The 22,329-nt window shown below is 45.4% G+C and overlaps 1 protein-coding gene across 6 annotated transcripts in view; it reads left to right on the plus strand.

Annotated features, from left to right (window-relative positions):
* LOC123999349 (ras-specific guanine nucleotide-releasing factor 2-like) overlaps positions 1–21,212 on the plus strand; it is an 80,893-nt gene extending 59,681 nt beyond the window's left edge. For 3 of the 6 annotated variants that reach the window (XM_046305007.1, XM_046305005.1, XM_046305006.1), the window contains exons 18-26: positions 7,753–7,865; positions 10,666–10,726; positions 11,259–11,354; positions 18,977–19,080; positions 19,178–19,262; positions 19,422–19,699; positions 19,831–19,948; positions 20,171–20,239; positions 20,344–21,212. In XM_046305007.1, coding sequence (XP_046160963.1) covers positions 7,753–7,865; positions 10,666–10,726; positions 11,259–11,354; positions 18,977–19,080; positions 19,178–19,262; positions 19,422–19,699; positions 19,831–19,948; positions 20,171–20,239; positions 20,344–20,439 — 1,020 coding nt within the window. In that variant the 3' untranslated portion in view covers positions 20,440–21,212. The remainder of the gene's footprint in view (positions 1–7,752; positions 7,866–10,665; positions 10,727–11,258; positions 11,355–18,976; positions 19,081–19,177; positions 19,263–19,421; positions 19,700–19,830; positions 19,949–20,170; positions 20,240–20,343) is intronic. The other 3 variants (XM_046305008.1, XM_046305009.1, XM_046305010.1) reach the window with 3 other exon arrangements.
* The last annotated feature ends 1,117 nt before the right edge of the window (positions 21,213–22,329 follow it).

Below are 22,329 nucleotides of genomic sequence, written 5' to 3' on the forward strand. Positions count from 1 at the left end.
TCGACATGACTGGACTGTAGTAGACACGACTGTAGTAGACATGACTGGACTGTAGTAGACACGACTGTAGTAGACTGGACTGGACTGTAGTCGACATGACTGGACTGTAGTAGACTGACTGTAGTAGACATGGACTGGACTGTAGACATGTAGACATGACTGACTGTAGTAGACATGACTGACTGTAGTAGACATGACTGTAGTAGACATGACTGTATTAGACATGACTGGACTGTAGTAGACACTGACTGTAGTAGACATGACTGTAGTAGACATGAATGGACTGTAGTAGACATGACTGTAGTAGACATGACTGTAGTAGATATGACTGGACTGTAGTAGACATGACTGTAGTAGACATGACTGTAGTAGACATGACTGGACTGTAGTAGACATGACTGGACTGTAGTAGACATTACTGGACTGTAGTAGACATGACTGGACTGTAGAAGACATGACTGTATTTGACATGAATAGACTGTAGTAGACATGACTGGACTGTAGTAGACATGACTGTAGTAGACATGGCTGTAGTAGACTGGACTGGACTGTAGTAGACATGACTGGACTGTAGTAGACATGACTGGACTAGTAGACATGACATGACTGTAGAAGACATGACTGGACTGTAGTAGACATGACTGGACTGTAGAAGACATGACTGGACTGTAGAAGACATGACTGTAGAAGACATGACTGGACTGTAGTAGACATGACTGGACTGACTAGTAGACATGACTGGACTGTAGAAGACATGACTGTAGTCGACATGGCTGTAGTAGACTGGACTGACTGTAGTAGACATGACTGGACTGTAGTAGACATGACTATAGTAGACTGGACTGGACTGTAGAAGACATGACTGTAGTAGACATGACTGGACTGTAGTAGACATGACTGGACTGTAGTAGACATGACTATAGTAGACTGGACTGGACTGTAGAAGACATGACTGTAGTAGACATGACTGTAGTAGACATGACTGTAGTAGACATGACTGTAGTAGACATGACTGTAGTAGACATGACTGGACTAGTAGACATGACTGGACTGTAGTAGACATGACTGTAGTAGACACGACTGTAGTAGACATGACTGGACTGTAGAAGACATGACTGTAGTAGACATGACTGGACTGTAGTAGACATGACTATAGTAGACATGACTGGACTGTAGTAGACATGACTGTAGTCGACATGGCTGTAGTAGACTGGACTGGACTGTAGTCGACATGACTGGACTGTAGTAGACATGACTATAGTAGACTGGACTGGACTGTAGTCGTCATGACTGGACTGTAGTAGACATGACTGGACTGTAGTAGACATGACTGTAGTAGACATGACTGGACTGTAGTAGACATGACTGGACTGTAGACATGACATGACTGTAGTAGACATGACTGGACTGTAGTAGACATGACTGGACTGTAGTAGACAGGACTATAGTAGACATGACTGTAGTAGACATGACTGTAGTAGACATGACTGGACTGTAGTAGACATGACTGTAGTAGACATGACTGGACTGTAGTAGACATGACTGGACTGTAGTTGACATGACTGTAGTCGACATGACTGTAGTAGACTGGACTGGACTGTAGTCGACATGACTGGACTGTAGGAGACACGACTATAGTAGACATGACTGGACTGTAGATGACATGACTGTATTAGACATGACTGGACTGTAGTAGACATGACTAGACTGTAGTAGACATGACTGGACTGTAGTAGACATGACTGTAGTAGACATGACTGTAGTAGACATGACTGGACTGTAGTAGACATGACTGTAGTAGACATGACTGTAGTAGACACAACTGTAGTAGACACGACTGTAGTAGACATGACTGGACTGTAGAAGACATGACTGTAGTAGACATGACTGGATTGTAGTAGACATGACTGTAGTAGACATGACTGTAGTAGACATGACTGTAGTAGACATGACTGTAGTAGACATGACTGGACTGTAGTAGACATGACTGTAGTAGACATGACTGTAGTAGACTGTATTGTAGTAGACATGACTGTAGTAGACATGACTGTAGTAGACATGACTGGACTGTAGTAGACATGACTGGACTGTAGTAGACATGACTGGACTGTAGTAGACATGACTGTAGTAGACATGACTGGACTGTAGTAGACATGACTGGACTGTAGTAGACATGACTGTAGTAGACATGACTGGACTGTAGTAGACATGACTGGACTGTAGTAGACATGACTGTAGTAGACATGACTGGACTGTAGTAGACATGACTGTAGTAGACATGACTGGACTGTAGTAGACATGACTGTAGTAGACATGACTGGACTGTAGTAGACATGACTGTAGTAGACATGACTGGACTGTAGTAGACATGACTGTAGTAGACATGACTGGACTGTAGTAGACATGACTGTAGTAGACATGACTGGACTGTAGTAGACATGACTGGACTGTAGTAGACATGACTGTAGTAGACATGACTGTAGTAGACATGACTGGACTGTAGTAGACATGACTGTAGTAGACATGACTGTAGTAGACATGACTGACTAGTAGACATGACTGTAGTAGACATGACTGTAGTAGACATGACTGGACTGTAGTAGACATGACTGGACTGTAGTAGACACAACTGTAGTAGACACAACTGTAGTAGACATGACTGGACTGTAGTAGACATGACTGTAGTAGACATGACCGTAGTAGACATGACTGGACTATAGTAGACATGACTGTAGTAGACATGACTGTAGTAGACATGACTGGACTGTAGTAGACATGACTGGACTGTAGTAGACATTACTGTAGTAGACATGACTGTAGTAGACATGACTGGACTGTAGTAGACATGACTGGACTGTAGTAGACTGGACTGGACTGTAGTCGACATGACTGGACTGTAGTAGACACGACTGTAGTAGACATGACTGGACTGTAGTAGACACAACTGTAGTAGACACAACTGTAGTAGACATGACTGGACTGTAGTAGACATGACTGTAGTAGACATGACCGTAGTAGACATGACTGGACTATAGTAGACATGACTGTAGTAGACATGACTGTAGTAGACATGACTGGACTGTAGTAGACATGACTGGACTGTAGTAGACTGGACTGGACTGTAGTCGACATGACTGGACTGTAGTAGACATGACTGGACTGTAGTAGACGACTGTAGTAGACTGGACTGGACTGTAGACACTGGACTGTAGTAGACACGACTGTAGTAGACATGACTGGACTGTAGTAGACACGACTGTAGTAGACTGGACTGGACTGTAGTCGACATGACTGGACTGTAGTAGACACGACTGTAGTAGACTGGACTGGACTGTAGTCGACATGACTGGACTGTAGTAGACATGACTGGACTGTAGTAGACATGACTGGACTGTAGAAGACATGACTGTATTTGACATAACTGGACTGTAGTAGACATGACTGGACTGTAGTAGACATGACTGTAGTCGACATGACTGGACTGTAGTAGACATGACTGGACTGTAGTAGACATGACTGTAGTCGACATGACTGTAGTAGACTGGACTGGACTGTAGTAGACATGACTGTAGTAGACTGGACTGGACTGTAGTAGACATGACTGTAGTAGACGTGACTGGACTGTAGTAGACATGACTGTAGTCGACATGACTGTAGTAGACTGGACTGTAGTAGACATGACTGTAGTCGACATGACTGGACTGTAGTAGACATGACTGTAGTCGACATGACTGGACTGTAGTAGACATGACTGTAGTAGACTGGACTGGACTGTAGTAGACATGACTGGACTGTAGTAGACATGACTGTAGTCGACATGACTGGACTGTAGTAGACATGACTGGACTGTAGTAGACATCACTGGACTGTAGAAGACATGACTGTATTTGACATGACTGGACTGTAGTAGACATGACTGGACTGTAGTAGACATGACTATAGTAGACACGACTGTAGTAGACTGGATTGGACTGTAGTCGACATGACTGGACTGTAGTAGACATGACTGGATTGTAGTAGACATGACTGGACTGTAGAAGACATGACTGTAGAAGACATGACTGGACTGTAGTAGACATGACTGGACTGTAGTAGACATGACTGGATTGTAGTAGACATGACTGGACTGTAGAAGACATGACTGTAGAAGACATGACTGGACTGTAGTCGACATGACTGGACTGTAGTAGACATGACTGGACTGTAGTAGACATGACTGTAGTAGACATGACTGGACTGTAGTAGACACGACTGTAGTAGACATGACTGGACTGTAGTAGACATGACTGTAGTAGACATTACTGTAGTAGACACGACTGTAGCAGACACGACTGTAGTAAACATGACTGTAGTAGACATGACTGGACTGTAGTAGACATGACTGTAGTAGACATGACTGTAGTAGACATGACTGTAGTAGACATGACTGGACTGTAGTAGACGTGACTGGACTGTAGTAGACATGACTGTAGTAGACATGACATGACTGTAGTAGACGTGACTGGACTGTAGTAGACATGACTGTAGTCGACATGACTGTAGTAGACATGACTGGACTGTAGTAGACATGACTGTAGTAGACGTGACTGGACTGTAGTAGACATGACTGTAGTAGACATGACATGACTGTAGTAGACGTGACTGGACTGTAGTAGACATGACTGTAGTAGACATGACTGTAGTCGACATGACTGTAGTAGACTGGACTGGACTGTAGTAGACATGACTGTAGTAGACTGGACTGTAGTAGACATGACTGTAGTAGACTGGACTGGACTGTAGTAGACATGACTGTAGTAGACTGGACTGTAGTAGACATGACTGGACTGTAGTAGACATGACTGTAGTAGACTGGACTGGACTGTAGTAGACATGACTGTAGTAGACATGACTGGACTGTAGTAGACATGACTGTAGTCGACATGACTGTAGTAGACTGGACTGGACTGTAGTAGACATGACTGTAGTAGACTGGACTGGACTGTAGTAGACATGACTGTAGTAGACATGACTGGACTGTAGTAGACATGACTGTAGTCGACATGACTGTAGTAGACATGACTGTAGTAGACATGACTGGACTGTAGTAGACATGACTGTAGTCGACATGACTGTAGTAGACTGGACTGGACTGTAGTAGACATGACTGTAGTAGACGTGACTGGACTGTAGTAGACATGACTGTAGTCGACATGACTGTAGTAGACTGGACTGGACTGTAGTAGACATGACTGTAGTAGACGTGACTGGACTGTAGTAGACATGACTGTAGTCGACATGACTGTAGTAGACTGGACTGGACTGTAGTAGACATGACTGTAGTCGACATGACTGGACTGTAGTCGACATGACTGGACTGTAGTCGACATGACTGGACTGTAGTCGACATGACTGTAGTCGACATGACTGGACTGTAGTAGACATGACTGGACTGTAGTCGACATGACTGGACTGTAGTCGACTTGACTGGACTGTAGTCGACATGACTGGACTGTAGTCGACATGACTGGACTGTAGTCGACATGACTGGACTGTAGTCGACATGACTGTAGTCGACATGACTGGACTGTAGTAGACATGACTGGACTGTAGTCGACATGACTGGACTGTAGTCGACATGACTGGACTGTAGTCGACATGACTGTAGTCGACATGACTGGACTGTAGTCGACATGACTGGACTGTAGTCGACATGACTGTAGTCGACATGACTGGACTGTAGTAGACATGACTGTAGTAGACTCTACTGGACTGTAGTAGACATGACTGTAGTCGACATGACTGGACTGTAGTCGACATGACTGGACTGTAGTCGACATGACTGTAGTCGACATGACTGGACTGTAGTAGACATGACTGTAGTAGACTGGACTGGACTGTAGTAGACATGACTGTAGTCGACATGACTGGACTGTAGTAGACATGACTGTAGTAGACTGGACTGGACTGTAGTAGACATGACTGTAGTAGACTGGACTGGACTGTAGTAGACATGACTGTAGTCGACATGACTGGACTGTAGTAGACATGACTATAGTAGACACGACTGTAGTAGACTGGACTGGACTGTAGTAGACATGACTGGACTGTAGTAGACATGACTGGATTGTAGTAGACATGACTGTAGGCTATTGCAGAAGCTGGGGGCATAGTAACTAAAGGCTGCCTCTCCATGCCTCTTGGTCTAGGCTTTGGGATAGTTATAAGGCCAGTGCCAGAGGACATGAGGAACCTACTAGGTACATAACTTAAAAGCATGTCTGACATTTATTCGGGTGTACAATCGTAGATTGATTTAAAAACCAATAAAATAATCTTAAAAGTGAGTCTCACAGGCAGCAAATGCAGAGACCTTAAAACAGGTGTAATGTGTGTAATGTTTTTTAGTACCCGTGCTGCAGCATTCTCTATGTTTCACAGTTTACCAATGGCTTTCTTGGGTTGACCAGACAGGAGAGCATTGCTTTAGTCAAATCTGCTTGTAATAAAAGCATGGATGCGTCTCTCTGTATCATCCTGAGAGAAATGGCCTCACCTTGGCAATGTTCCTCAGGTGGTAAAAAGCTATTTTGGTCACATTCCTAATGTGTGATTCAAAATTGAGTTCAGAATCTAAAACAGCACCTAGGTTTTTTACCTGGTGTTTTATTTTTATTGCCAGTGAATTAAAATGTGCGGCCAGATTCTATCTCTGTGCTTTGGCTCTAACAATAAGCACCTCGGTCATGTCTTGATTCAGCTGGAGGAAGTTGTGAGACATCCAAGTATTTAAATCACTAATACAGTCTAATAATTTATCCGTGGAGCTAAAAATCCTCTGGTGACACAGAAATGTAAAGTTGTCTATCATTTGCATAACAGTGAAAATCAATGCTGTGCTTTCTGATAACACTGCCAAGGGGTAACATATATAAACTGAACTGTACCGGACCCAAATCAAACCTTGTGGAACGCCACTTGTGATAAATATTTTCTCTGAGTTATGCACACCAAGGGTGACAAAAAATATTGACTGGTTTAATAGGTCCTAAACCAATTTAGAACTGGACCGAAGAGGCCAACCCACCTCTTCAGTCTGTCCAGAAGGACATCATGGTCAATGAAAATGAACCTACATTCATACAGTTTCTTGACTGGGTCCAGCTCGCTAATTATCACCTAAATGAAAGCTAGAAATTCAGGGAGCATCAAACATTCCAAAAACAATAGATAGAGGACAATTGTTTTGCAAACTTTGACACAGAGGAAATATAACACATTTTCAGTTCAGCCCTCCGGACCTTATTGAAGACCGAATGCGGGTTTGACACCGCTGGTTTAAAGCATCCTCTGTCGATGTATTGCACTGGAAATTATTGAGGAAATTATCTAAAACGTGTGTGTGTGTGTGTGTGTGTGTGTGTGTGTGTGTGTGTGTGTGTGTGTGTGTGTGTGTGTGTGTGTGTGTGTGTGTGTGTGTGTGTGTGTGTGTGTGTGTGTGTGTGTGTGTGTGTGTGTGTGTGTGTGTGTGTGTGTGTGTGTGTGTGTGTGTGTGTGTGCGTGCGCCTGTGTGTGTGTTTGCGTGCGCCTGTGTGTGTGTGTGTGCGCGCCTGTGTGTGTGTGTGTGCGCGCCTGTGTGTGTGTGTGTGCGCGCCTGTGTGTGTGTGTGTGTGTGTGTGTGTGTGTGTGTGTGTGTGTGTGTGTGTGTGTGTGTGTGTGTGTGTGTGTGTGTGTGTGTGTGTGTGTGTGTGTGTGTGTGTGTGTGTGTGTCAGGACTTTGAGATGAACAGTGAGTTAAAGATGGGTATAATGACTCTACTGGAGGAGGTGCTACGAGACCCCGACCTGCTGCCTCAGGAGAGGAAAGCCACTGGCAACATAGTAAGGTACACACATATACACAGACACATACACCACACACACACATGCACACACCAGTGGAGGCTCCTCAGAGGAGTAAGGGGAGGACCATCATCTTCACTAAATTTCATAAAAATACAAATGTTAAAACATTTCAAAAGTTATCATTTTTAGATAAAACTATACTAAATATGTTCACATATTACCAAATAAATTATTAAAACACAATGTTTTGCAATGAAGGTCTACAGTAGCCTCAAAATCACTCTGTAGGGTAGCACCATGGTGTAGCCGGAAGACAGCTGGCTTCCGTCCTCCTCTTGGTACATTGACTTCAATACAAAACCTCGGAGGCTATTGGTTCTCACCCCCTTCCATAGACTTACACGGTAATTATGACAACTTCTGGAGGATGTCCTCTGACCTATCAGAGCTCTTGTAGCATGAACTGACATATTGTTCACCCAATCAAAGGATCAGAGAATGAATCTAGTACTGAAAGCATAAACTGCATCTAGTGAGCACTGCAGTGCATACAATGTGGTGAGTAGTTGACTCAAAGAGAGAGAAAGACAATAGTTTAACAGTTTTCAACAAATTAATTTATTTAAAAATGAAGGAGAAGCTAGAGAGAGAGAGAAATTTTTTCACATTGTTTCACTTACTTAGCTAGCAAATGCAGCTGGCTAGTTTAGCCTACTCAAACACCCGGCTCAAACAGAGGGATGCTATGTTAGCTAGCTGACTATGACTATCCAACACAATACTGGAACTCTTCCAAGTCAAGGTAAGCTTTTGGTTTTATTAATTTATTGCCGCCTGGGCCCTCTGGTGTAACTGCTAAACTGCTTACTGACTATACACTGTAATGTTACTGCATGCTTGTAGTGGGTTCACTAACACATTAGTTCTATTAGCTATGTTGACTAGGACGTTACTTTAGCTAATATGGGACAAACGATGTATGCTGTGTGTAGTGGCTATGACATGGTTTTTCGCCTGGTCACAGACAGCTGATGTGTCGTGCATTGAAGTCCACAAACGAAGGGAAAAGGTGAGAGGAGGAGAGCGCATAGAGGCAAGAAGGAATACAACGTGGCTGCTTTGAAAGTGAACTGTGTTTACACGTAATCAGGGGTGTATTCATTCCGCCAATTCTGTTGAAAAAAATCTTTAACAGAAGCAAGCGAAACAGGGATGAAAATACCTGAATTTGTCCAATAGAAACTCTTGTTTGCAATTGTTGGACTAACGATTACACCCTAGATAAGCTAAATGCAGGCAAGAGTGTGCAAGGCAGTATTGAATGTGTCACTGTGTGGTCACCTCAAATGTTTCTCTTGACCTGTATGCACCTATGTTGTAAACTTTCATTCATAGTCTAGGTTGTAGCAACCTCATGATGGGTATAGGGAAACATTTGAGTATCATGTAGTAGCCTAAACCTATCAATGTTACATTGAACTGGGTGAATGGAATATGAATGACAGTCCAATATATGAATGACAGTCCAATACAATCCAATATGCTATATTGGAAATAAGGCCATGCTCATGAAAAATAATAATCATCCTCCCTCATCTTAAACAGCACTGACCGCAACTGGCACACACACACAACACATGCACATGCTAAAGAATTTGTTCCCAACCAGGGGTACTAGGACCCCTGGGGGTACTTGGCCTATCCACATGGAGTACTTGAGAAGACTCACAAGACCATAGGCAGACTGGTCAAATTCACATGAATGGGTACTTCCAGGGTATTCCAGGCAGAGCAAAATGTAGTTGGTGGTTCAGTAACCGAAAAAGGATGGGAACCACTGTGCTAAAGTACATACACACACACACACATGCTAACACACACACACACACACACATGCTAACACACACACACATGCTAACACACACACACACACATGCTAACACACACACACACACATGCTAACACACACACACACATGCTAACACACACACACACACATGCTAACACACACACACACACACACATGCTAACACACACACACACACACACATGCTAACACACACACACACACATGCTAACACACACACACACACATGCTAACACACACACACACACATGCTAACACACACACACACACATGCTAACACACACACACACACACATGCTAACACACACACACACACATGCTAACACACACACACACACACACACACACACACACATGCTAACACACACACACACACATGCTAACACACACACACACACACATGCTAACACACACACACACACATGCTAACACACACACACACACACACACACACATGCTAACACACACACACACATGCTAACACACACACAAACACATGCTAACACACACACACACACATGCTAACACACACACACACACACACACACATGCTAACACACACACACACATGCTAACACACACACACACACACACACACACACACACACACACACATGCTAACACACACACATGCTAACACACACACACACACACACACACATGCTAACACACACACACACACACATGCTAACACACACACACACACACACATGCTAACACACACACAAATACACACATTTGTTTTACTATCCTTGTGGGGACCAAACAATTTTATTCCCATTCAAAATCCTATTTTTCCTTACACCTAAACCTAACCCTAACTCCTAACCATAGCTCTTAACCCTAATTGTAACCCTAAGCCTAAAATAGCCTTTTTCTTTGTGGAGACCGGCAAAATGGTCCCCATAAGGATAGCAAAACCATAGCCCCCCTCCACTATTATATTTATTAATGAGACTCTGCTTGTCCCTCAGTGCCATTTCTCAAGATGATCAAGATGATGCTCAACTTAAGATAGAAGACATCCTACAGATGGTAAGTATGGTTCAATCACACACATAAATACTATCTAGATTCGATGCTAAGCCGTTTAATTTACAGGGATGTAGTGGTAACACTATGTTGAGTCAGTAAATAAATGGTGATGTAATTTGGAATGCTGACTTTAGAGCAGAGAAGTCCACTGCTCCACTTCATCCTGGTAAGACATGGTCTAGGGACGTTGTCTCGATATAGTCTGTGTGAAAAGGTTGTCTCCGTAAGGAATCAGAACAAATCAGTTGTATTGGTGTGTATTGTGGTGGAGCCTGTCCCCTGAAGACCCAACTAATACATTATTTCAAATACTTTAGAATGCATTTAGAAGTATTTGAGGTGAGCTTTATTCAAACACTGAACAAAATATAAATGCAAGATCACACGGACAAAAAGCTTATTTCTCTCAAATTATGTGCACAAATTTGCTTACGTCCCTGTTAGTGAGCATTTCTCCTTTTCCAAGATAATCCATTCACCTGACAGGTGTTGCATATTAAGAAGCTGATTAAACAGCATTATCATTACACAGGTGCAGCATATGCTGGGGAGTGTAAAAGGCCACTCTGAAATGAGCAGTTATGTTTCACTATATTGGATCACTCCGCGGCGGAGGGACACATCCGAGGTGAGGTTTTACAGATTTTCTCCCGTTTACACCTGTGTCACGGCTGGGGTCCACCCCTATATATAGGCCCCATGGCCGCGACACACGTTCTATTTCATTTTCTCGGGGATGTCCTGTAACGGCGTTCTTCGTTTGTAGAAAGAGAGTCGGACCGAAATGCAGCGTGGTGGTTACTCATGGCTTTAATAAAAAAACCGACACATGAAATAACTATACAAATACAAAACAACAAACGGAACGTGAAACCTAATTACAGCCTATCTGGTGAAACTACACAGAGACAGGAACAATCACCCACGAAATACACAGTGAAACCCAGGCTACCTAAATACGGTTCCCCATCAGAGACAACAAGAATCACCTGACTCTGATGGAGAACCGCCTCAGGCAGCCAAGCCTATACTAGACACACCCCTAATCAACCACAATCCCAATGCCTACAAAACCCCAATAAGACAATACAATAACCCCATGTCACACCCTGGCCTGAACAAATAATTAAAGAAAACACAAAATACTAAGACCAAGGCGTGACACGTCCGTATGGTTTGAGGTACGGACTTTCTGAAGTTCGCTTGGTAGGTCACTGGTAAGTGTAATATCTTGCGTGGAAGTTTACTCACTGGCTGTTTGCAGCCTGGAACAGCTGGCCACATGGCCAGCCCCTCCTCTTGAGTGATCTGTATCTTCCGCCTGTGGTTTGTCGTACTTGTGTTTCGTTAGCGTTACACTATGACTGTGTGCATCCATTAGAATAGAGGCTCTTGCTGCCACAAACTGTAATTTACCTGACACAACTTGCCCAATTGCTTGTCCTACAAGTCCATGCTAGGTAAAGCTCCGCCTTATCTCAGTTCACTGGTCACGATGGCAACACCCATCCGTAGCACGCGCTCCAGCAGGTGTATCTCACTGATCATCCCTAAAGCCAACACATCATTTGGCCGCCTTTCGTTCCAGTACTCTGCTGCCTGTGACTGGAACGAATTGCAAAAATCGCTGAAGTTGGAGACTTTTATCTCCCTCACCAACTTCAAACATCAGCTATCCGAGCAGCTAACCGATCGCTGCAGCTGTACATAGTCTATAGGAAAATAGCCCACCCATTTTCACCTACCTCATTCCCATACTGTTTTTATACTGTTTTTATTTATTTATTTTTCTGCTCTTTTGCACACCAATATCTCTACCTGTACATGACCATCTGATCATTTATCACTCCAGTGTTAATCTGCAAAATTGTATTATTCGCCTACCTCCTCATGCCTTTTGCACACATTGTATATAGACTGCCCATTTTTTCTACTGTGTTATTGACTTGTTAATTGTTTATTCCATGTGTAACTCTGTGTTGTCTGTTCACACTGCTATGCTTTATCTTGGCCAGGTCGCAGTTGCAAATGAGAACTTGTTCTCAACTAGCCTACCTGGTTAAATAAAGGTGAAATAAAATAAAAATTAAAAAAAATATGTGTGTGTTGTGAATTGCTTTAACATGCTGCTTGGTTCTCTGCTAATTACCCTGCAGGGTTTTTTCTTCTTCTTTCTCCTGCAGAGTGTAAGATTATAGTGATGGGCTTTCCACTATGTTGAAACATTACTTTGGAGTAACTTAATGGAGTTACTCCATCATATGGTGTTTTACTGCTTGGATATTAAACTGGCTAGGTAATATTGCAGTTGTCGTAAAAACAAAAAGACAAATAAATCAAATCCATTAACCTGTTACTCCTACCCCCTACTTTTTCGAACATTCTGTTAAAAATCGCACAACATTTCAGCGCCCTGCTGCTCATGCCAGGAATATAGTAATGCATATGATTAGTATGTGTGGATAGAAAACACTCAGACGTTTATAAAACTGGTTAAATCACGGCTGTGACTATAACAGAACGTGCGTTTCATCGAAAAGCGCAGGAAAATCTGATCACTGAAAATTGGAAAATATATCAATGCGCCACTTGCATGAATTGTCTATGGGAAAGCAAATTACCTGGAGCCGAGATTGCAATTCCTACAGCTTCCACACGATGTCAACAGTCTTGTCATTTGCCTAGGCTTTGTTTCTTGGTCAAACGAAGAAGAGACAGCCGATTTCTTCAGGTCTCGGACCGGATATTTTGGTTGAGATTTACCCGGACATTATTTCCAGACGTACCCCTATAGAATATACATCGCCTCGTGATCAATTTGATCGCTTATTAACGTTTACTAATACCTAAAGTTGCATTACAAAAGTATTTATAAGTGTTTTGTGAAAGTTTATCGTCAACTTTTTTAATTAAAAAAATGACGTGACGTTATAAGACGCTATTTTTTTTCGTTTATCACACAGTCTTCATAGATCGATATCTCGGCTATATATGGACCGATTTTAATCGGAAAAAAGACCCAATAGTGATTATGGGACATCTAGGAGTGCCAACAAAGAAGATGGTCAAAGGTAATGAATGTTTTATATTTTATTTGTGCGGTTTGTGTAGCACCGACTATGCTAATTATTTTGTTTACGTCCCCTGCGGGTCTTTTGGGGTGTTACATGCTATCAGATAATAGCTTCTCATGCTTTCGCCGAAAAGCATTTTAAAAATCTGACTTGTTGCCTGGATTCACAACGAGTGTAGCTTTAATTCAATACCCTGCATGTGTATTTTAATGAACGTTTGAGTTTTAACTAGTACTATTTGCATTTAGCATAGCGCATTTGCATTTCCAGATGTCTAGATGGTACGCCTGCGTGTCAGGTAGGAGCAAGAGGTTAACTGGTTGCTGTTTTTTTGTCTGTCTGTTTTTCCCACACGAGTCGTCCCTGTTTTTTGCAGAGGTACTGGATAATTTATCCCTCACCGTGTTCCTATTCCTCCAAGCAGGTCACGACATAAGCTTTCCCAGAGCGTCTGACCCCTGCTCCGTGGCCTTGTTGACTTGGCTGAGCTCATGGCCTCCCTATGTGACAGGTGTGATGGTGGCATCGCCCTGGGGATCTATCTGCATACCTTGTGAATGCACTGCCTGGGTTTGAGCCACGCGAAGAGGGCGGTGGCACCCCTACTGGATGCCTGTTTTGTGTGGTGTTCTCAGAACGCCTGCGCCTGGCGTGATTGGAGGCCAGGCTCAGGCTGGGGACAAGCTCCCTCCCTCAGGAGTGGTGCGCCAGCGAGCTGTTAGTCCCTCTACTGGCCCAATACCCCTCCCAGTAAGCGTGACCGGAGCCGCCGCAGGCAGAGCCCATCTGCTGCCAGTCTTGGATGGGGGGTTTATAGCTTTGATGGCAACGACAGCTGTTATCTGTTGGCCAGTGATAAGCTGTTCCTGGGGGACAATGCTGGCACTGTTCAACACCGTGAGCGGGGCTACCAGGCCATCAGAAGCCGGCAGCGGGGCTTCATCGCCCCCAGTTGCTCTAGAGGTTATGAGTAACCTACTCACTCGGGTAGCCACTGCACTGGACATCAAACTGGTGAACAGTAATGACTCTCCATCTGTCCCCATCTCTGCTGAGTTCCGCGAGGCCTTGCAGGAGAGCTGGGCCTCTGCCAGGGGGTGCTTCCAACTCACAGCAGAGACTGGACCATGGAGTTATGTTGCGGGCGCAGAGTCACTCGGCTTCTGGGAGTACCCGACCATGGACAACATGATAGCTGCCATGGTCCTCCCGGGCGGGTAGATTATAGTATGAAACCCGCGACTGAAGCCGGGACACCCCAGAGTCTTTGATCCGGCCTTGAAAGCCATATATGGGTCCCTCTGCTCTCTTGGTCGCCTTACTAACGCAGCAATGCTGCTGCAGGCCTTCTTGCAGACTCTGTTGCACCGGCTGCAGGAGGGTACAGAAGTGTTCCTCTGGGAAGCGAAGTGTCTTGCCTGCTTTCCATGCTCCGTACGCATCAACGTACGGGCCATGGTGCGGGTGGTTACCTCCTGGCTCCAGCTCTGGCTGGCCCAATCCCGTCTGCCAGCTGCTCTCCAGAGCACATTTGCCACTCTCCCCATCACCTCAGGGCTGACGTTTGGCCCAGGGGTTGATGACATTCTGGAGCAGACCGATAAGGTTCGTAGGGACTGGGAGACCCTGAGACGGTTCATGCCGCATCCTCAGGCCCCGGGATCAAGGCAGACGGACCGTCGCCACCCACCTCTAACCTAATGACGGTGGGGCCTCTCTCCTGCCCCATCGCCTGGTGCTGAGGGACGACAGCAGTGAGGGGCACAGTGTGCGTTTGAGCAACAACCTGTCAACCGTCGCCGCCATAGGGACATGCTTGGGGGACCCAAGTGCCCGCGGCACCAGAGGTGAGACAGGCCCCAGCAGGACCCCTGACACACCCTTCCGCTTCTCACAGACTCAAAGGGCAAAGTAGGAGGAGGGTGTGGAGTCCACCTGGGTGATATCCACAATGCTTGAGGGGTACCGACTCTAATTTCGGTGCCTGCCCCTGTCCTTCAGGGGCTTTCGTGTCACCACGGTGGCCGACACCCTGAAGAAAACCCTGGGTCTGGAGATCTCCTCACTCCTGGACAAGGGTGCCATCCTCAGGATCGAGACATCAGAACGGCTAGGTGGGTTCTACTCCACTTATTTTGTAGTCCCAAAAAGAGACGGAGGGTTTCGACCGATTCTGGACCTCCGCAACCTCAGTGGGTACTTGAAGGTACTGAGGTTCCACATGCTGTCCCCAGCCTGTGTGTTGCAGGCCGTGTCCAGGGACCAGTGGTTTGTGATGCTGGACCCAAGGGATGCATACTTCCATGTTCCTGTTCACCCAGCTCATTGGCAGTACTTCCGATTCACTTTCGAAGGGACAGCTTACAAATTCATGTTTCTTCCATTCGGCCTCTCCTTGGTACCCCACACTTTCACAAAGTGCAAGGACACTGTCCTGGCACCTCTCACGTCCCGATGATTGTTGATCCTCAATTACCTGGATGATTGGCTGATTTGTGCCCCGACCAGAACCCAGGTCCTGTCAGACAGAGACATGTTCCTGACCCACATCGGCAGGCTGGGCTTTACTGTAAACGCCAAGAAGAGTTGTCTGACACCCACCCAGAAGGTGGCCTTCATCGGCATGGAACTGGACTCAGTCTTCACGAGAGCACGCCTGCCCACCAGAAGGGTTCAGGCGATCTTATCTTGCCTTGACCACTTTCGGCAGGGGCGGGTGTTATCCCCACCTATTGGGCTTGCTGACGGCGACCTCCCACCAGCAAGCACCCGAAGCACCACCATAACCGCCAGCTGCGGGTGACTGCACAGTGCCTAAGGGCATTATTGAGGTGGCGCTGTTGCTCCTTTCTCTCAGGTGGGGTGGAGATGCTGAGGATATGCCACCGGGAGCTGGTCAGCACAGATGCCTTCCAGATTGGCTGGGGGGGTGTGACCAAGGGCAGGTCGGCCATCGGCTGTTGGCTACCCCCTTGGAGCGGCAGGCTCATCAATACACTAGAGCTTCGAGCTGTAATGCTGGCCCTGCTGTCTTTCCTTCCACATTTGAAGGAATACATGTCCTGGTGAGAACGGACAACACCACAGTGGTGGCTTACATCAACCATCAGGGTGGACTGAGGTGTCCCACCTCCTCCATCTTATGGCACGGGAGTTCCTTCTCTGGGGTCAGGGATGTCTAGCATCTCTACACGCAGTGCACGTACCTGGCTTCCTGAATGTGGCAGCAGATATGCTCTCAAGGGAGGGCCCACCACCTTGGGACAGGAGCCTACATCCTCAGGTGGTGCAGCACCTGTGGGACAAGTTTGGGAGTGGGCAGGTGGACATGTTTTCCTCCATGGACAATGCACACTGCCCCCTGTGGTACTCCATTTCAGAGCCACCAGGGCTTCTGGGCTTGAGTTCTCTGGCTCACGGTTGGCCAGGGCTGGAGCTTTACGCATTTCCCTCTTTTCCGCTGATACAGGCTGTGCTGGACATATTGCTGTCTCAGGCTGGGGGGACTCTGTGGCATCTGAGACCATACCGCCTCAGTTTTTGGGCTTGGCCGCTGAACGGCACCAACGGCTGCCTAGGTGGAGCGGACACGGTCAGTGAGAACAACAGACCAGCTCTTTGTCTGCTATGGTGAGGGAGTCCTGGGGGCTGAGCTGTCAAAGCAGAGGCTCTCTCACTGGATCGTGAACATGATTACGACAGCATACTGCCTGGCTGGAAGGCCAGTGCTGGGATCTTTGGTGGCACATTCAACACGAGGTGTGGCTGCGTCCTGGGCTCTACTGAGAGGAGTGCCCCTCGCTGATATCTGTGCTGCGGCCAGCTGGGCTTCCTCTTGAACCTTTGCTAGGTACTATCGGGTGAATGTGGCACCTCCCTCTGCGGTTGGGTCAGCGGTCCTGGGCGTCGCCTCCCCTTTTGGGGACTGTGCCGGGATCTCCTTCCACATTGATGGCCCCTGCATCTTGGTCCCGCGCTGGGACTTCGCCGTTGGCTGGCCAGGTTCCTCTAGCACCGACAAAATCTGGTACAGGTATACCAATATATTGGAGTGATCCAATATAGTGAAACATAACGAAGGTTACGTGAGCTATATGGATCACTCCAATCCTCTACAGTGCTAGAGGCGCATCGAAAATGATGTAGAGAACGTGTGTCACAGCCATGGGGTTTATATATATATATATATATATATATATATATATATGAGGCAGAACCCAGCCATGACACAGGTGGACACGGGAGTAAATCTGTAAATCCTCACCTCAGATGTATCCCTCTGCCGTGGAGTGATACCCATATATTGGAGTGGTCCATATAGCTCACATAACCATGGTTACGTACGTCACCTTTGTTTTGTCACACAACACAATGCCACAGATGTCTCAAGTTTTGAGGGAACATGCAATTAATATATGCCATTTAGCAGACGCTTTTATCCAAAGCGACTTACAGTCATGTGTGCATACATTCTGCGTATGGGTGGTCCCGGGGATCGAACCCACTACCCACAAACCCACTACCCAGTTGGTAGAGCGCCATGCTCTACCAACTGAGCTACACAGGACCAATTGGCATGCTGACTGCAGGAATGTCCACCAGAGCTGTTGCCAGATAATTTAATGTTAATTTATGGTATGGGCAGGCAAAACTATGGACAATGAACACAATTGCATTTTATCGATGGCAATTATGATGCACAAAAATACCATGATGAGATCCTGAGGCCCATTGTGAGGCCCATTTTTTAAAGGTATCTGTGACCAACAGATGAATATCTATTCCCAGTCATGTGAAATCCATAGATTAGGGCCTCATGAATTTATTTCAATTGACACATTTCCTCATATGAACTGTACCTCAGTAAAATCTTTGAAATTGTTGCATGTTGCCTTTATATTTTTGTTCAGTATAGAGTTGCACTTTTGAGAACTCCATTGCTTCTATTTTACAGGGAAAATAAATCAAGCTCAGCTTATATACTGTAAGGTATTTGACATGCACCATGTTAACCAGGTTTTATCCCCTGTAGAACCACATAAGTCCACTGTGTCCTTGTGTATATTAGCTGTCAACAAGCCCAGAGTATACAGTTCATAGTGGAGAGAGTATAGACATGGAATACTGTTTGTGGCACTTTGAAAATATATCAACCAATTGAATATTGGTTTAACAGACGGAGTGTCCCAAAGCAGAGTGTTTTGATTCTCTGTCTGCGATGGAGCTGGCTGAACAGATCACCCTGCTAGACCACATTGTGTTCAGGAGCATCCCTTACGAGTGAGTATATATTCGAGTGAGTATATATACATCAGAGAATAGGATTGTTGTGCTGTTGTTGTTTTTGCATAATTGTGGTTTGTTCTGTGTCCACCAGAGAGTTTCTGGGCCAGGGCTGGATGAAGCTGGACAAGTTGGAGAGAACTCCATACATCATGAAGACCAGTCAGCACTTTAATGATGTAAGATTTAAAACAGATCTATACTCTATAGCTCTATACCAGACAGCACTTCAGATCTAAATTCATATCTTAACATATCTCTTTATCCCGTCTTTTCTTTAACTCTGCCTCTTTCCCACCCCCCATTTCTCTCACCTCCTCTGTTTTGTCCTGCTCTAGATGAGTAACCTGGTAGCGTCTCAGATCATTGCCCATACAGACGTGGGCTCCAGGGCTAACTCTATAGAGAAGTGGTTGGCTGTGGCTGGTATCTGTCGCTGCCTCAACAACTATAATGGAGTTCTGGAGATCACCTCAGCTCTCAACCGCAGCGCCATCTACAGGCTGAAGAAGACATGGGCCAAAGTCTGCAAACAGACCAAGTCACTGATGAGCAGGCTACAGAAGACCGTGTCATCAGAAGGCCGATTCAAGAACCTGAGAGAAACCCTAAAAAAGTAAGGAGGGAAAAAGGGTGAAAGTGTGTCTCTGGGGATTTACTCCTAGCTTATCACTAAGGACTTTGTGATAAGTTAGTAAAAGCATGAACATTATGTGAATATTGATTGATGGATTGATGTATGTGCAGCTGCAACCCTCCATGTGTGCCCTACCTGGGGATGTATCTGACTGACTTGGCCTTCATCGAAGAGGCAACACCCAACTTCACTGAGGAGGGACTTGTCAACTTCTCCAAGATGAGGATGGTAAACATACGCACGCACACACACACACACACACACACACACACACACACACACACACACACACACACACACACACACACACACACACACACACACACACACACACACACACACACACACACACACACACACACACACACACACACACACACACACACACACAGTCAATCACTCTGCCTGTATCTCTCTCATTTTGTCTCATGTCTCTTGTCTCTGTTCCAGATGTCTCACATCATCAGAGAGATCCGTCAGTTCCAGGGTGCGCCCTACAGGATAGAGCACCAAGCCAAGGTAACACACACTACACAGTCGATCAATGGAGTTGTTTTTTGTCACATGCGCCGAATAAATCAGGTGTAGACTTTACCATGAAATGCTTACTTACTCTCTCCCAGGTTACTCAATTCCTGCTGGATAGGACTCTGGTGATGGACGATGACACTTTGTATGAGCTGTCCCTTAAGATTGAACCCCGCCTCCTTCCTAGCTAAACACAAAGAAACACCACACAGTTGGTTTCACTCCAGCTGGCACTTAGTGGCACTTAGTATTTAGTATTCTTATTATCATCAGCTTGGTAACCATGGAACCGATGGACGGGAGAGCCCTGAGAGTCACCTGGTTTAGGGTTCTTGTTACTTTAGCAGCATTGCCAATGAACAACTCATGTGAAGACGTGCCTTGCTTGTAAATATGTACATATCAAGATGCTGTAAGACACTGTATTAGTGGAGTGATAACTGTTATAATGATGATCTTGCATACATTTCAATGTAACATATAATAATATATGCCATTTAACACACGCTTTTATCCAAAGCAGCTTACAGTCATGCGTGCATACATTTTAAGTATGGGTGGTCCCAGGAATCAAACCCACTGTCCTGGCGTTGCTAGCATCATGCTCTACCAACTGAGCTACAGAGGATTCACATTGAAGAAGACTGAACCCAGTTAGATTTAGGTTTGGCTGTACCTGTGACTTCGAGAAGGAGAAGTTTAGCTGGCCAGACTAATGGCAGCTGTGGGAAGAGACTAGTGAGGAAGGACAATGGCTGTCTCTATATTGTCCTCTACTGGTGAACTAGTGGAAGGTCAGCCTCATATCTTAAAGTGATTGTGAGCATTCCCCAAAATATTTTTCAAATCAAATGTTATTGGTCATATACACGTATTTAGCAGATGTTATTTGCAGGTGTAGCGAAATGCTTGTGCTTCTAGTTCCGACAGCAATATCTAACAAGTAATATCTAACCATTTCACGACAAATACCTAATACACACAGTAAAGGAATGGAATTAAGAGTATATAAATATATGGACGAGCAATGTCAGAGCAGCATAGACTAAGATACAGTAGACAGTATAGAATTAAGCAATAAGGCCCGAGGAGGTGTGGTATATGGCCAATATACCACGGCTAAGGGCTGTTCTTATGCACAACGCATCGCAGAGTGCCTGGACACATCCCTTAGCCGTGGTATATTGGCAATATACCACAAACCACTGAGGTGGCTTATTGGTATTATAAACTGTTTACAAATGTAATTAGAACAGTCAAAATAAATGGTTTGTCATACCCGTGGTATACGGTCTGATATACCACGGCTGTCAGCCAATCAGCATTCAGGGCTCGAACCACCCAGTTTATAATACAGTATTGTCATGCCTCCACCTGCTCCCCCTCCCTGATGCTCAAGAGAGCCAGGCTCCCCATCATTACGCACACCTGTCACCATTATTACGTGTGTCCGCGCAATATTGGACTCACCTGGACTCCTTCACTTTGTTGATTGCCACTTTTATATCTGTCTGTTCCTCAGTTTGTTCCCTGTGTCAGCATTATTGTCTCTATGTTTTCCCCGTCCAGACGCTGTCCTTGTTTGTTTCTTGTCAGTTGTTTATTAAATGTTCACTCCCTGTACTTGCTTCTCGTCTCCCAGCGTCTGTCCTTACAGAATGCTAACACCCCAATTTGAAGCATCAGGGAGTATTATTATTATTTTTTTCTGGTGACGTCGGGTCCAGGTGCCGTTGCCGGAGGAACCCGGGGATGCCTCAGTTGGTTTGTTGGGCTCCCATGCCTTAGCTGGCTCGAGAGGTTTCCTTGCTTTATTTGGCTTGGCAGGCTTTCACACCATGTCATGACGGCGGGGGGGGGTATTGTCACGCCTACTCCCCCTCCCTGGCACTCGAGGGTGCCAGGCTGCTCATCATTACGCACACCTGTCACCATCATTACGCACTTCAGCGCAATATTGGCCTCATCTGGACTCCTTCACTTTGTTGATTGCCTCCTCTATATGTCTTTTCCTGAGTTTGTGTCAGCATTAATGTTGTTTTGTTTTCCCTGTCCTGACGCTGTCCGTGTTTGTTTCATGT

Source organism: Oncorhynchus gorbuscha, linkage group LG16, assembly GCF_021184085.1.
Source record: "Oncorhynchus gorbuscha isolate QuinsamMale2020 ecotype Even-year linkage group LG16, OgorEven_v1.0, whole genome shotgun sequence".
Lineage (NCBI taxonomy): Eukaryota > Metazoa > Chordata > Actinopteri > Salmoniformes > Salmonidae > Oncorhynchus > Oncorhynchus gorbuscha.